Source organism: Dipodomys spectabilis, unplaced genomic scaffold (genome assembly GCF_019054845.1).
Source record: "Dipodomys spectabilis isolate Male_0828 unplaced genomic scaffold, ASM1905484v1 ptg000076l, whole genome shotgun sequence".
Classification (NCBI taxonomy): Eukaryota; Metazoa; Chordata; class Mammalia; order Rodentia; family Heteromyidae; genus Dipodomys; species Dipodomys spectabilis.
Window position 1 is genome coordinate 9,970,937 of NW_024870753.1, and position 14,385 is coordinate 9,985,321.

The 14,385-nt window shown below is 38.9% G+C and overlaps 1 protein-coding gene across 1 annotated transcript in view; it reads left to right on the forward strand.

Moving 5' to 3' along the window:
* Positions 1–12,230, forward strand: part of Mmp20 (matrix metallopeptidase 20) — a 34,157-nt gene extending 21,927 nt beyond the window's left edge. Inside the window, exons 9-10 of the mRNA XM_042682992.1 lie at positions 10,661–10,764; positions 12,111–12,230. Of these exons, the coding sequence (XP_042538926.1) occupies positions 10,661–10,764; positions 12,111–12,211 (205 nt within the window). The 3' untranslated portion in view covers positions 12,212–12,230. The remainder of the gene's footprint in view (positions 1–10,660; positions 10,765–12,110) is intronic.
* Positions 12,231–14,385: the final 2,155 nt, after the last annotated feature.

Here is a 14,385-nt window from a genome sequence, read left to right on the forward strand (position 1 = left end):
TTTTCATTGGGGGGATTATCCACTCTCTCATGAGCTCTCTTTTCCATTTTCTGGTCTCTGGGCCACCCACCAGCACCCTCACTGAAGTGTGTACATCCAGCCAGGCAGCATGGAGGTCCAACAGCCCAAACAAGGGGTTGGATGGGGGCAGAGGTTTAAATTTCTCCAAATTTGAGGTTGAGGAGAGAGAAGGGCTCTGATTTTAATGATACCTGATGCACACAGAGGAAATAACATTGTACCTTTCCAACTTTATTAAGGAAAAGTCTTTAAGGATCCATTAGGAAATTGCTTGGACATCAACTCAATTGTTAATGAACTCATGTTGCTGACTAGGACAGGAAGCCATGGTAGGCGCTTTCAACCTTACCAGAGTGATAAATGCTACAAAGCATGCAGAGCTGGTGCATAGCATGTGCTCAAAAGGTGTAACGCTTCAGTAACTGTAGGAATTTATATAAGAACTGTATAATTGATAAGTAATTGTTTCAAAGGCTGTGCTAACTAACAAATGATTGCTTAAATCTCAATATGCCATTGCACAGTAAATTAGCCAAAGGGCTGGTCAAAAGGGGATTTCTTTTTGAAATACTGGAAGCCTTTAACCTGTACTGAAATGTTTGGCATAGTTAATCAGTCACAGCTTCTATTTTACAGTCTGACACATACTCTGCTAAAGGCGCTAAAGGAATGAAACAAGCAAACCTGACTTATAGCTCCTAAGCTCAGAAAAAAAGCTAGTGTAACAGCTCAGTTAGTCATCCACCCCTGAATTGTGGCCATTGTGCTTTGCAGAGCCTTGCAGCATGACATCTTATTGTCATGTCAAACCCTGTGTTGGTTAGGAATTTTGGTAAGCTACTAGTAACAGAGATCCTAAAATAACTGTGGCAAAAAACAACTACTTCTTTTTCATACGTGTGAAGCATTGAAGTTGAATAGATTAGAGCTGGTATGAGTGGATCTGGGCTCACTGATGTCCCATGGTTCTTCTAACTTTCCCTCCCCTCCCCCAATATTCTTTTTTTTTTTTTTTGTCCGTTGTGGGCCTTGAACTCAGGGTCTGGGTCCTATCCCTGAGTTTTTTCACTCAAGGCTAGTGCTCTACCACTTGGAGCCACTTCCATTTGTCTGGTGGTTAACTGGAGATAAGAGTCTCACAAACTTTCCTGCCTGAGATGGCTTTGAACCATGATCCTCCGATCTCAGCCTCCTGAGTAGCTTTGGTTACAGGAGTGAGACACAGGTGCAGGCTCCCCCCATATTCTTCATACATAGTTTCCATTCTCATGGTGCCTCATGACTGGAGATGGCCACTGGACCTAGTACATCCTTGTTCCTGAGCAGCAAGGAGAAGGACATTGGGAGGAAAGGGCAAAGGAGACAGATGAAGCTAAGAACATGGTCACACTAAAAAAAATACAGAAAACCACAAGCTTCAGCTCATGGAATAAGCATCTTCCTGTGTCAACATCCACTGACAGTGTTAGTCTTTTGTCAGATTCTTCCTTGATCCTTTTTGTTGCCATTCCTGGGGCTTGAACTCAGGGCCTAGGCACTGTTCCTGAGCTTCTCTTGCTCTAGACTACCACTCTACCCCTTGGGCCACAGCACCACTTCCAGTTTTTTCTGTTTATGTGATTCTGAGGAATCGAACCCAGGGCTGCATGCTAGGCAAGCACTCTACCACTGAGCCACCTTCCCAGCCCCTCTTCCTTGATTCTTATGCTAGCTCAATCTATAAGACAAATAAAAACAAACATAGGCTTATTATCCAGGAAATGATCCATGAGCTCCTAGAATTTGGACATGGTTTAAGTGAATAAATGCATGACAAAATGATTGGAGAACTCCCTCCATTGAAGCCTAATGGTTGGCTTGGGGCCTTGTGGGTTTGAGCTCTGTGACTGGGGATTTATATGTCACATCATAGTAACTTACAAGGAAGCAGTACACAGGGTGGCATCTCAAAAAGACACACAGCCATGTTGTTGCTATTATCTGTTTAACCAAACGACATACTAGTTAGCTCTTGCCAGCTAGGCTTTTCCTGGGCATCTATATATTCATCCCATCTCTTCCTCTTTCTGGCAGGTGCTAGGGATTCAGTCCATTGTTCTTTCTCGATTTTACTTCCATCATTTATGGGGAATAGTTTCCTCCACCCACCAAGAACAGAATGTTGGCTATATTAAGGGATTTCTAGGGGCTGAGGAATGCCATTATTTCCATCATTGTTTGAAACAGACATTGATTTCTAAATTTTATTAAAAGTGATTTGCAAGCCTACAAGTCCCATCCCTTTTCAACCTCGCAGTTGCCCTGTCACTGTCTGTGCATACAAACTGGAGACATCACCCCTGACAAGTTGAACACGCTTTCCACATTCTTTTATTCCCGGGTACCTTGCAGTACTGGAAAGAGATCTCTCTATTGAAAGGTTTTATAGTTAGTCTCTGTGGGGGGGGGGGGGGGGGTAAAAACTAAGAATGAAGAAGTGGAACTCAAAAATGTATTCATTAATGACTTAAATTTTTTTAACAAAACAGAATTTCTTACCCAATTGCTACACTTAAACACCATTTATCAGGCTTAATTATGTGTCAGGCTCTCTACTGGGCTGTTGTAAAAGCATAGCATTAACTGGTTAAGATTGTGGGCAGGAGCGCTGGAGATATAGTCAGCTAAACATGCATGGGACCTTGACTTCAACCCCCCAGAACTACAAAAACAAAACAAAGAGAATGGGCAAGAATAAGATTATAGCTCAACCAGCAATCATTTGGCAATATAAAGAACTTCTTGTTTCATCATCTGTCAAATGAGTGTGGAAACAGTACTGATTTCATAGTAGTTACAGGGATTGAATAAAAATACCATTAAAGCTTTGTCATGTTGTAAGCACTAAGTTCATTTGGGTAATATTAATGCCCTCATAATCAACTGATAAATAGTTAACAGAAATACAAGTGGCAAAGGTGCCCTAAAGGAAGACAAAGAGCCCATGAGAGGGCCAAGACCAAGACAAAAGAACCAACCACAGCAACAAATGCCCCAGCCAACAAGAGTACCACAGACATTCTCAAAAACACACAGAACAGCTCCTGAATAGAAAATCCTCTAAGTTATAATGCAAGTCTCAGTAATTTGAAAACCACTGAAATCATATCAACTATCCTCTCCAATCACAATGGAATAAAGCTGGAAACAATGACCAGAAGGAAAACTGGAAATTCTATAAATATGTGGCCATTAATATACTATTAAGCAAACAATGGATCAAAAAAGAAATTAGAAAAAAATTTTAAAATAAGTGAAAATTAGAACAGTAAAAGTGCTGCCTAAAGGGAAATTTACATAAATGTCTATATTGAGAGAAGGAAGATCTCTTTCTACTTTCTACTTTTTGACACTGAAAGACCAAGAGCAAAATTAAACCTACAGCAAGCAGAAATAAATAATAAAGATCACAATGGAAATAAATGAAATAAAGAAGAAGTTGATAATCTGAGAGTATCAACAAAACAAATGTTTGTTCTTTGGGAGAACCAGTTGATAGGCTTTTTACTAGACTGACCAAGTGAAAAAGGAAACTCATTTACTCAAATCAGAAATGAGAAAAGAGAACTTTGATTGACCTTACAGGAATACTTTTAAAGGATTATAGAATAATATGAGCAATTACATACCAATAAATTAGATAGTTTAAACAGTGAACAAATTCATAGAAAAACAAACTGGAGGAACAGACTCAGTAAGTGGACCCACCCAAATAGAACTACACTTGAAACGACTGGTCACAGAGCAAAGCTCAGGCCCAGATGGCTTTACTGCCGATTCCTAACTATACATTTAAAGAAGTGATACAAACTTTTCCCAAATTTCGACAGAGTAAAGCAGTCAAGAGAACACTACGCATTTCATTGCATGATACCAACCAAAATCCACCAAAGATAGCCTTAGAAATAAAACTTCAGACCAATATCTATTGTGAATATGAGTACAAAATGCTCAAAAATCCTAGCAAACAAAATCTAGCAATATGTATCAAGAAAGAAATACAACGATTTAGCCGGGCGCCAGTGGCTCACGCCTGTAATTCTAGCTACTCAGGAGGCTGAGATCTGAGGATCGCGGTTCAAAGCCAGCCCAGGCTGGAAAGTCCATGAGACTCTTATCTCCAATAAACCACTAGAAAATCGGAAGTGGCGCTGTGGCTCAAGCAGTAAAGCGCTCGCCTTGAGCTGAAGAGCACAGGGACAGCGCCCAAGCCCAGAGTTCAAGCCCCATGACTGACAAAAAAAAAAAAAAGAAATACAAAGATTGAGTGGGGAGCTGGGAAGGTGGCTCAGTGTTAGAGTGCTTGCCTTGCATGCATGAGGCCCTGGGTTCAATTCCTCAGCACCACATCAGCAAAAAAATCCAGAAGTGGCGCTGGTCTCAAGTGATAGAGCGCAAGCCTTGAGCTGAAGAGCTTAGGGACAGCACCCAGGCCCAGAGTTCAGGCCCCACGACCGACAGAAAAAAAAAAAAAAATAAGATTAAGTGGGATTTTGCCAAGAATGCAAAGTTGTTTTCACACCCAAGAATCAAATAATGTAATGTTCCCTACCAATGGAAATGAAATATCAATAGAAATCATGATATGCTCATCTCAACAGGAGCAAAACAAAAACAGCATTTGGCAGAATCCAACACCATTTTTTTATTTAAGGAGGAAAAGAAACACCCAAATAGTTACTATTTTTCAACCTGAAAAAGAGCATCTATGAAAAAGCCATAGCTGAGATCATATTCAGCAGTGACTTACTGGTTGCTTTTCCTTCTTAGACCAAGGATAATCAAAATTTCTACCCTTAGCTCTAATATTCAGTGTTTACTTGTGGGTCAAGGGACAATTAGTAAAAATAAATTATTCAGATGAGGGAAAGAATTATTATATCTATTAGCCTGTGATATAGTTTATCAATAAAAAGCCATAAAGAAAACTCTAAAAAGATATTAGAACTAATGAATTCAGCAAGAAGACAGTGCAAAAAATGAGAAAGTATTTGTAAATCATATCTCTGACAAGGGACTTGAATTTAGAATATATGAAGGACTTGCAGTATGACCATAAAAAGATGGATAATCTAGATAATTCAGGCAAAGGACCTGGTTGAATTTTCCAAAGAAAATATACCAGTGTGCAAATAACATAAGATGATCAATACTAATAGGTATTAGATAAATGTGAATCAAACCACAATGAGATATTACTTCATATATAATCCAAAAGTCAAATAATAATAGATATTATTGAAAATGGGGGGAAATAAGCACCTTTATACTCATAGGACTGTAAATTAATGTGGCCACATTGGTAAACAATCTCCTATTCCTCAAAAATTTAAGCATAGGATCATTATTTGACCCTGAATTATACTGATAATTATATTCCTAGGGGAAATAAAAATACAGGCCCACATAAAACTGCATACAAATATTCATAGCAGAATTATTCGTAACAGCCAAATGATGGAAAGAATCCAAATTTCTATCAAGTGTTGAATTGATCTTCCAAGTGTGATAAATTCATAAAATATAGTATTACATGTCCAAAAATTGAATGTAGTATTAGGCATACTACAATATGGATAAACCTTGAAAGATTGTGCTAAGACAAAGAACTTTCTCTGTCTCTGTCTCTGTCTCTGTCTCTCTCTCACACACACACACACAATGTATGCTCCTACTTATATGAAATGTCCAGAATAGACAAATCCACAGAGTTAAAAAGTAGATTAATGATTGCCCTGAGCTGTGTATGCTGAGGTAGTTGGGAGTTGAGCACTAAGATTAACCAAAGGGCATGGGATTTCTTGTGGGGACAATGACTGTATTCTATGGTAAATTGTGTTATGATGACATAATTCAGTAAACATGCTTTAAAACACTGGCTAAATAATTAAGAAAAGGAGACCTATTGTAATAGTCCTACCAGAGATGATGGATCTGGGTAAGGGATAGATATGCTTACTTTTCTAGCAGTGGGAAACAGATGATTGATTAAATTGAGGTAATGCCTTTGGTAAGTAGGGTTTTTGTTTTTTTTTTGACATTTACCAAAATAGCAAAGGTAAGAAATGAAGCAGAATTAGAGAACTAAAAAGAATTCCCCTTTAGTTCTAGGGGAGTTTGACATTCTAGTGAGGCATAAGAATGGAAATTCCAGAAGAGAACTGGGCATATAGGTCTTGAGCTCAAGAGGAGATAAATTTAGAATTAATTCCTAATATACCTATCACTTTCTTCCTCCTCCTCCTCTTCCTCCTCCTCCTCTTCTTCTTCTTCCTCTTCCTCTTCTTCCTCTTCTTTTTCTTCTCCTTTTAATTTCTGGAGACTTTCCTAATTTTTAAATATTTAGGAATGTAACTTTGTATCTATTTATTTACTTCGTGTTGTAGCATAAATATTTGTCCAGGTTGCTACAAACCTTTGTTCCAGGATTTTCTCACAGCCATTTTCCTCATGCTTCCTGACTTATTTATGGGGTACAGAGGAGTGGGGAATAGATGTTACTGTGGAGCTCAGGCTGGCCTCAAATTCACAATCCTCCTACCTCAGCTTCCTCAGTGCTAGGATTACAGACGTGTAGCTCTGTTTCCTGACTTGTCTGGAATGGTGCATACAAGTGTCTCTTCTTCTGTCTTCTTCACTGACCACTCTCCTTCCTCCTCCTCTGCAGAGATCACAAAGACTCTTCCCTCTATGAAAGTCATATGATCTTGGCTAGAAGTTGATAATTAACTTCAAAGGGGAATTCCAGATTTTTCTTTCATTGTCTATCCTGACTCAGACTGTAACGGTCACCTAGAGGAAACTTCCTGAAAACTGTATCAATAAGTTCCCCTTTGGCTATGCCCTCTTATTTTATCTTCAAGCATCTTTAGCATTCAGTCCTTAGAAGAAATGGAATGGAGTCAGGTAAGCCATTGGCATATTATAGAAATCTAGCAAACTTATGCTCTAAACATACACACCATGTCATACTTAGTCCCTACGATCTTAGACTGCAAACATGGAGAATAAGATAAAATGTTTGATGGGGCTGGGAAGGTGGCCCAGTGGTAGAGCACTTGCCTTGCATGCATGAGGCCCTGGGTTCGATTCCTCAGCACCACATAAGTAGAAAAAAAGCCAGAAGTGGTGCTGTAGCTCAAGTGGTAGAATACTAGCCTGGAGCTGAAGAGCTGAGGGACAGCACCCAGGCCCAGAGTTCAGGCCCCACGACAGGACTCCCCCCAAAAAATTGAAAAACACTGCATCCATTAACTCTGTAAAAGTTTAATTGTCAATGATTTATTTATCCTCATACTCTTTAATGATACTAAATGATGAAACAAATGTTTATAAAGGAAATAAACACAGATGCATATTTGTTTTTTCAGTAATGGGAACTGAACCCAGGGCCCCCCAAGCATGCTCATCAAGTATTCTACAATTTCAGCTATTCCCCTAGGCCCAGGTCATTATTTCTAATAATGACAAATTTTGATATTTAGGTTTCATAATACCTCACTGATAAGAAAATATATGCAATGACTTTAGCAGAAACCTAGTTTCAATTTTAAAAAACTCTTTAGTATTCAAAATCAGCCATTTATTAATGGCCTATGTATATGCAGAATCAAACTAGGTGTTCTCTGTGTTCTTTTGTGTTCACTCACATTCCCATTTGCCTTCTCAAAATTCTTGAGGACTATTTATTGTTGCTTCTGTTTAACAGTTTAAAATGTGTGTCTCAGCCAGGCACTGGTGGCTCACACCTATAATCCTAGCTACTCAGGCAGCTGAGATCTGAGGATCACAGTTCAAAACAGTCAAGGCAAAAAAGTTCATGAGATTTTTTTTTTTGGTCGGTTGTGGGCTTGAACTCCAGGCTTGGGTGCTGTCCCTGCGCTCAAGGCAAGCGCTCTGCCACTTAAGCCACAGTGCCACTTCCAAGTTCATGAGATTCTTATCTCCAACTAACCACCAGAAAACCAGAAGTGGTGCTGTGGCTTCAAGTGGCAGAGTGCTAACCTTGAGTGAAAGAGTTTAAGGATAGTACCCAAGCACTGATTTCAAGCCCAAGACTGGCAAAAAAATGTGTGTGTGTGTGTGTGTGTCTGTGTGTGTCTGTGTGTGTGTGTGTGTGTGTGTGTGTGTGTGTGTGTGTGTGTGTAAGGTTTTATGATTAGCTCAAGACCACAGCTAGAAAGAAATCTATCCAAAACTGTCATTCTTATCACTTGAACCCTGCTACCACACACACACTCATTCTCCACTGCTTTTCACCATTTATTTATGTCAGAATACCCACAGTTCTCACCTATCTTTTTTTTTTTCTTTTTCCCTCTTAACTAAGTCCTCTTCACCCAGTAACTGATATTTCGCCCTTTCCTGACCTGACTTTCTGGACCACCTCCCAAACATTCGGGACTTCCTTCTCCACTTTTTCTCAACCTGCCTACAGTTATCTGATAAAGTATGATTAAAGATTAAAGACTAAAACAAGGAAACAAAAAAAGAAAGAGAACTTAAAGGTTAAGCTCACGGATTACTTAGGATCACAAAGTTTATTCAATCTCACACCAACAAGTTAATAGTTCTTGAAGTCAAAATAGGCTACAAGTTGGGGGAAGAGGGGGGAAGGGGCAGTGGCTCATGCCTGTAATCCTAAATACTCAGGAGGCTGAGAACTGAGGATCGAGGTTCAAAGCCAGCCCTGGCAGGAACATCTGTGAGACTCTTATCTCCAATAAACCACTAGAAAACTGGAAGTGGCTCTGTAGCTCAAGCGATAGAGCACTTGCCTTGAGCCGAAAAGCGCAGGGACAGCGCTCAGGCCCAGAATTCAAGCCCCAAGACCGACAAAAAATAAAAAAATAAGCTACAAAATCTTATGATGGGATCTGACCTGGGTGCCAGGTGAGCCAGGCACTTGTTATGTGAAGGTAAATGTATTTGTGTAGTATACACACACACACACAAGTATGTTAATGTAAACTAACTCTTCTCGTCAGGGTCACCATTTTCCAAATCAAGAAACCAGGGCTTCATCCTCAGAGTTTATTCTCCTTCCTGATCAAAAAACCAACAGAGTCAGAAAGTCAAATTTAGAGTAGATCACTTGGCTAGTAAACTCAGGGCTCTGAGTTCAATCCCCAGCACCATTAAAAAAAAAAAAAAAAAAGCTGGTCAGGCACTGGTGGCTCATGCCTGTAATCCTAACTACTAAGGAGGCTGAGATCTGAGAATTGCATTGTAAAGCCAGTCCCCATGAGACTCTTATCTCCACCTAACCACTTAAAAACCTCACAACTGACAAACTTATCTCTAATTAGCCACTTAAAAACCTCATAATTGACCAAAAAAGCCAAGTCCATCCCTACACCTCATGTTCACTATTATTACTCTATTAGAAATCCCCAAATACGTGTCCCCCAAGGGCTAGAGCTGGCAAAAGCAGAAAAGTACAGCTATTATGAATGGAGAGAGGTATAGCATGGATTGATTATGGGGGGAAAAACATGGTTGATTTTTTTTTTAATTCTGAGTTTATGTCCTTCTTGCCTTTTGAATGACAAGGTGATTTTCTTGGTGAAATGACAATGAAGACCAAGCAGTAATAGGTTATTTTGTTGTCATTTTTGATCATTTGATAGAAATATTCTTAACTGACAAAATGAAAAGGTAACACCATGTTATCTAGAAGGCTTAAATAAAATGTGACTAGGTCATAGCTAATACATTGACCTGTTAGAGGAATTATCTTCCATCCCTACCCCCAATCCTCTGAAAAGCATACTAATCCCCAGTCCTTTCAGCCTGAATGTTTCTTTTCCAAAGTTTTGACTCTTGGTCAAATCGGGATTTATCCTCTGCCTATGCAGTCAGAGCCACATGAGAGGCACAGTTCAGGAGATGGTGGGTCTGACCTACTGCCCCAGGAATCTACCCAGAAGTCCAGGAAAAACTGTCTGACCTTTGGTGGGAAAGGAGAGAAACATAAACCCAAGAATATCCCCATTTAGAGCTCTGTGCTTAAAAAAAAAGGGGGGGACTTTCTCATACTTGAAATGAAGTCTCACCAAATGGGTAAGAGTCATCTCTGCCTAATGCTGAACTCTCACAGCCAGGCTGAATCATGGCCTTTTTTTTTTTTTTCTTAACCAGGTGTAATTTAGATCACAAAGGGATATGGTAACCATTCTGCAGAGTTATCGTTGACTTGTGGTTGCTAATGTAAAAAGAAAAAAAAGAACACTAATCTACTCTGTGGTCAATCTTGTAATCTTCCAGGAAACAGCAATAGAATTCAATTCAGTTGATTTGAAAAACAGAGGTTCAGTAATTATAGGTTTTACTTGATTCTCTACTGGTTATTCATACATGCACTTATTCATTCAATATGCATTATTTTTTGTCTTTCCTCCCTTGCTATATGTCCATGGAGAGATGTCCCTATAAATGGCATTCAACTGTTTCATAAACCAAGAAAATCACATATAGAGGGAGACAAAGACAACTAAAATTAGCAATAAATCAGCTGAGAATATGCCCAACCAATATGCTGTGATCTATAATCAACTAAAACCTCTTCTTACTTTAATTTGTGAAATAACATCTCTTCCAGCTATGATGAAAGAAAAAGGAAAATGGAAAAGGACTATCCAAAAAGCACTGAAGAAGAATTTTCAGGAGTAAATGGCCAAATAGATGCTGCTGTGGAACTGAATGGTGAGTGTTTTTGCAGAAACTCTCCTTGAGAAAATTATAGCAAGAAATCTGGGTTCTGCTTTAACACAACAGAAAAAAAAATACATTTCCAAACGTAAATCAAAATTTCTTTTTGGGGGGGCTGGGAAGGTGGCTCAGTGGCAGAGCGCTTGCCTTGCATGCCTGAGGCCCTGGGTTCGATTCCTCAGCACCACATAAGCAAAAAGAAAAAAGCCAGAAGTGGCGCTACTACCCTTAAGCTGAAGAGCTGAGAGACAGCGCCCAGGCCCAGAGTTCAGGCCCCACGACCGGACTGCCCCCCCCCCCAAATAAAAAAGAAAGATAAAGTGAAAAAAAAATTTCTTTTTTGGGGTCCTGGATCCTCTCATAAATTTAGCTAACCTGATTATGTAGCCAAAGAGAAATTATGAATGATCAGCCACTGCAGTTCTCTCTTTACTAAATGAAAACGTAAGTGTGAATTAGTCAGACAGTGGTGGCATGCCAGTAATCCCAGCACTCTGGAGGCTGAAGTAGGGAGATTTTGAGTTTGTGACTACCTCAGCTACACAAAAAGACCTTGTCTCAAAACACAAACTATCTCTTCAGTCCATTAGTCAGATAGGTCATAAAGTCTTCATCTTTAAAATATACACAGTATCAACCCTCCCAGAGACCACTTGCACCCAACTCTGGAAACTTAACTCTAGGAAACATGTTCAGTTAAAACACTTCACAGAACTTAACAGCTAGGAAAGTTGAATGAAATTAGTATCCTACATCAAATACTATAATCGAAACTTTTAGATCAGTCATCATGTTCTTGACTATGTAGCACAGTGTTGCTCACGTCAGCAACACAAAGACAGTTCCAGACATGACAAGAACAGTGAGAGTCTTGTGGGTGCAGGGGAAGAAATCCTATCCATCCAATATAAACAAAATTCCTAGAGGATAGGACAATCTATAATTTAGTATTGCATTGTGGGAGACTTCAAGGTGCTTCAAGAAGTGATCTGAGAAGGAAAAGATCAGGCTTAGCAACAATACAGATTTAATAGTGAGAAGTTAGCTGGTTTTAAAGACCAGGGAAATAAAAAGGGAGATGGCTTGTTTGAAGCAAACGCATGACGCATAATTCAGAACGGCCTGAATGATCCCAAAAAAGATCCCCTTATCCTAGCTGGAGCAAGGAGGAAGCCTAGCAGCGATGGGGAAGGTGTGAGGTTCTAGAGCTTGGGGAAACCCTGCAGACGGTCCAGCTCCAAACTGCCAACAACGCCCTCTCAGTGCCAGCTCCAAGTCTTCCTATTCATAGATCTACAGGTCATCTCTGGTAACCGTAATTTCAACTTTGTCTCTTTTAGGCTACATTTACTTCTTTTCAGGACCCAAAACATTCAAGTATGACACAGAGAAGGAAGACGTGGTTAGTGTTTTGAAGTCTAGTTCCTGGGTTGGCTGCTAAATAGCAAGGTCTAGTTGTTACCAAGGAGTGAAGAGGACTGCAAGCAGTGATAAGTGAATCGTAAGGACTAAAGAAAAATGTAGGACAGGGGTTCTTCTCGTGTCCTCCGCTTCGAAGAGCAATTTAGAGTACATTGGAAATAAGAGTGCTTCTCTATTTTTCAAAGTTGCATGGTCAGAACTTTACTACAAATGAGAAATATGGCAACTTTACACAAAATCAGAATCAGCATAATAGGATCTGCAATTACACATTCATGATAGTTTTCCTCCCCTAATACTCTAAATAATACTCTAAAGTAAATCGATCCATTTGGTTTTTATTTCCAGGAAGAATCCTATTTCTGCATTCCTGGCATATATTATCATGCTTTTTATTAGGAAATGTCATTGCTATATAAATTGTGATTCTTGTTTACAAACAATGGCTTTTCTGGCCATTGTTTATTAGGATGCATACTAACAAACCCATTTCTACTTCAAACACATCACAAATGAAAACTGCCTAAATTTCATTCTTGGTTCTCTTTGTTTAACTCTGTGTCTACTCATTGTTGGATTGGTAGACAAATGTTCTAGAGAATTTCCATACTAGGCCACAGATGGGCACTTTCAACAGGAAAACTTTTCAATAAATGCCAATAAAAATGTTAGAACAGTTCTTCATTCTTTCCTCTTCTGTTAACGTTTGCTAACTTTATAACTATTTGGCACCAAATTCTGTGTACCTACAGAGGTAAATCCTAATACAGTATCGTGTAAAAATAACAACACGGTAAAAATAACAACAGTAGTTCCTTCAATTTCCTGTTTCCTTAAATGCCTACAAAGAATGCCATCTTGATCCATCTCAATCTCATTTGAATCATTATCCATTCAATGGAGTTCATCTTTTTGTTTTCAGTTATTTAATGGCTTCAAGCTAATTTTTATGTAGTCCTCAATATTGGTAAAAAAAAATTGTTGTCTGATATTCGTAAGAATATTTTTAATCTTACATTATCCTCTATATTGTTGTAAGGATTCAGAAAACTTAAAGACTCTAATACTGAAGAATAAAATATATGTAATGTACTACCTGGAATAGTTTTTAACAGACATGGCTATTATTGTTAAAATCATTTATTGAAGGAGGAAAGAGGCAAATGTTGAAGGCTATGGAAAGCTTTCCATTTGGGTTTGGGTTTTCCTCTTTATTACTGAAAGTGGCTACTCATACTCAACCAGATGTTGAGTATTGGTTAACGACCTTGGGTGACCTTGTTTTCTGATGTCAAGGTGTCACTCTTAAAAAGCAAAAATAGATAACTTTTTGTTATCACTAATTCCTCAAAAGGTCAGACATAGACACAACAATTCCACTCATATGTACAAACCTACAAGAGACTGAAATATACCACACAGAAGCTTGCACACATTTCTTGGCACAGTATTTACCCATGATAGCCCAAAAGAGAAAACATCTTTATCATCTCATGCATGTGTAAAGTGTAGATGCAAGTAATAGGATATTATTCAACAATAAAAGAGATGATATACATGAAGCTTGAGAACATCATCCTGAGAGAAGCCAGATAAAAAAGGTCACATGTTGTATTATTCTATATGTATTCTATTCTGTATGAAATGTTCCTAATAGGAAAATCCATAGGGGCAGAAAGCCACCTAGTGCTGGTCAGGAGTTCCTAGCAGAGGAGACTAGGGAGACGCTGCTATGGGTATAGGCTTTCTCTTTTAGTTGGAAAAAAATTTCTAAAACTGGTGATGGTCATACAACTCTGTGAATTTATTAAATACCATTCTATTGTACATTATAAATGAGTAAATTGTGTGTTAGATGAATTATCTCTCAATAAAGTTGCTAATATTTTAAAAAAATGTAACTAAGCAAGGAGAGCAACACAATGGGATAATCCATGAAGTCCTTACATCCTAGAAGCTGTGGCAGGGACCACACAGCAATTAAACATCAACAAACCTCTTGACAGCTGGTACCTTGTGTTGAGTCTAGCACTAGCTCATGAGCACGCACATGGAGGACCTGACGCTGCTTTCACAGATGTAACTGAAAGCAATTACATATGTGTTCTGGGAATGGCCTGGCTGGATTCATAGATCCTCTCATTTGAGCTGTGTGATGTTGTTTAAGTTCGCTAATTTCTTTGGTTCCTTCTT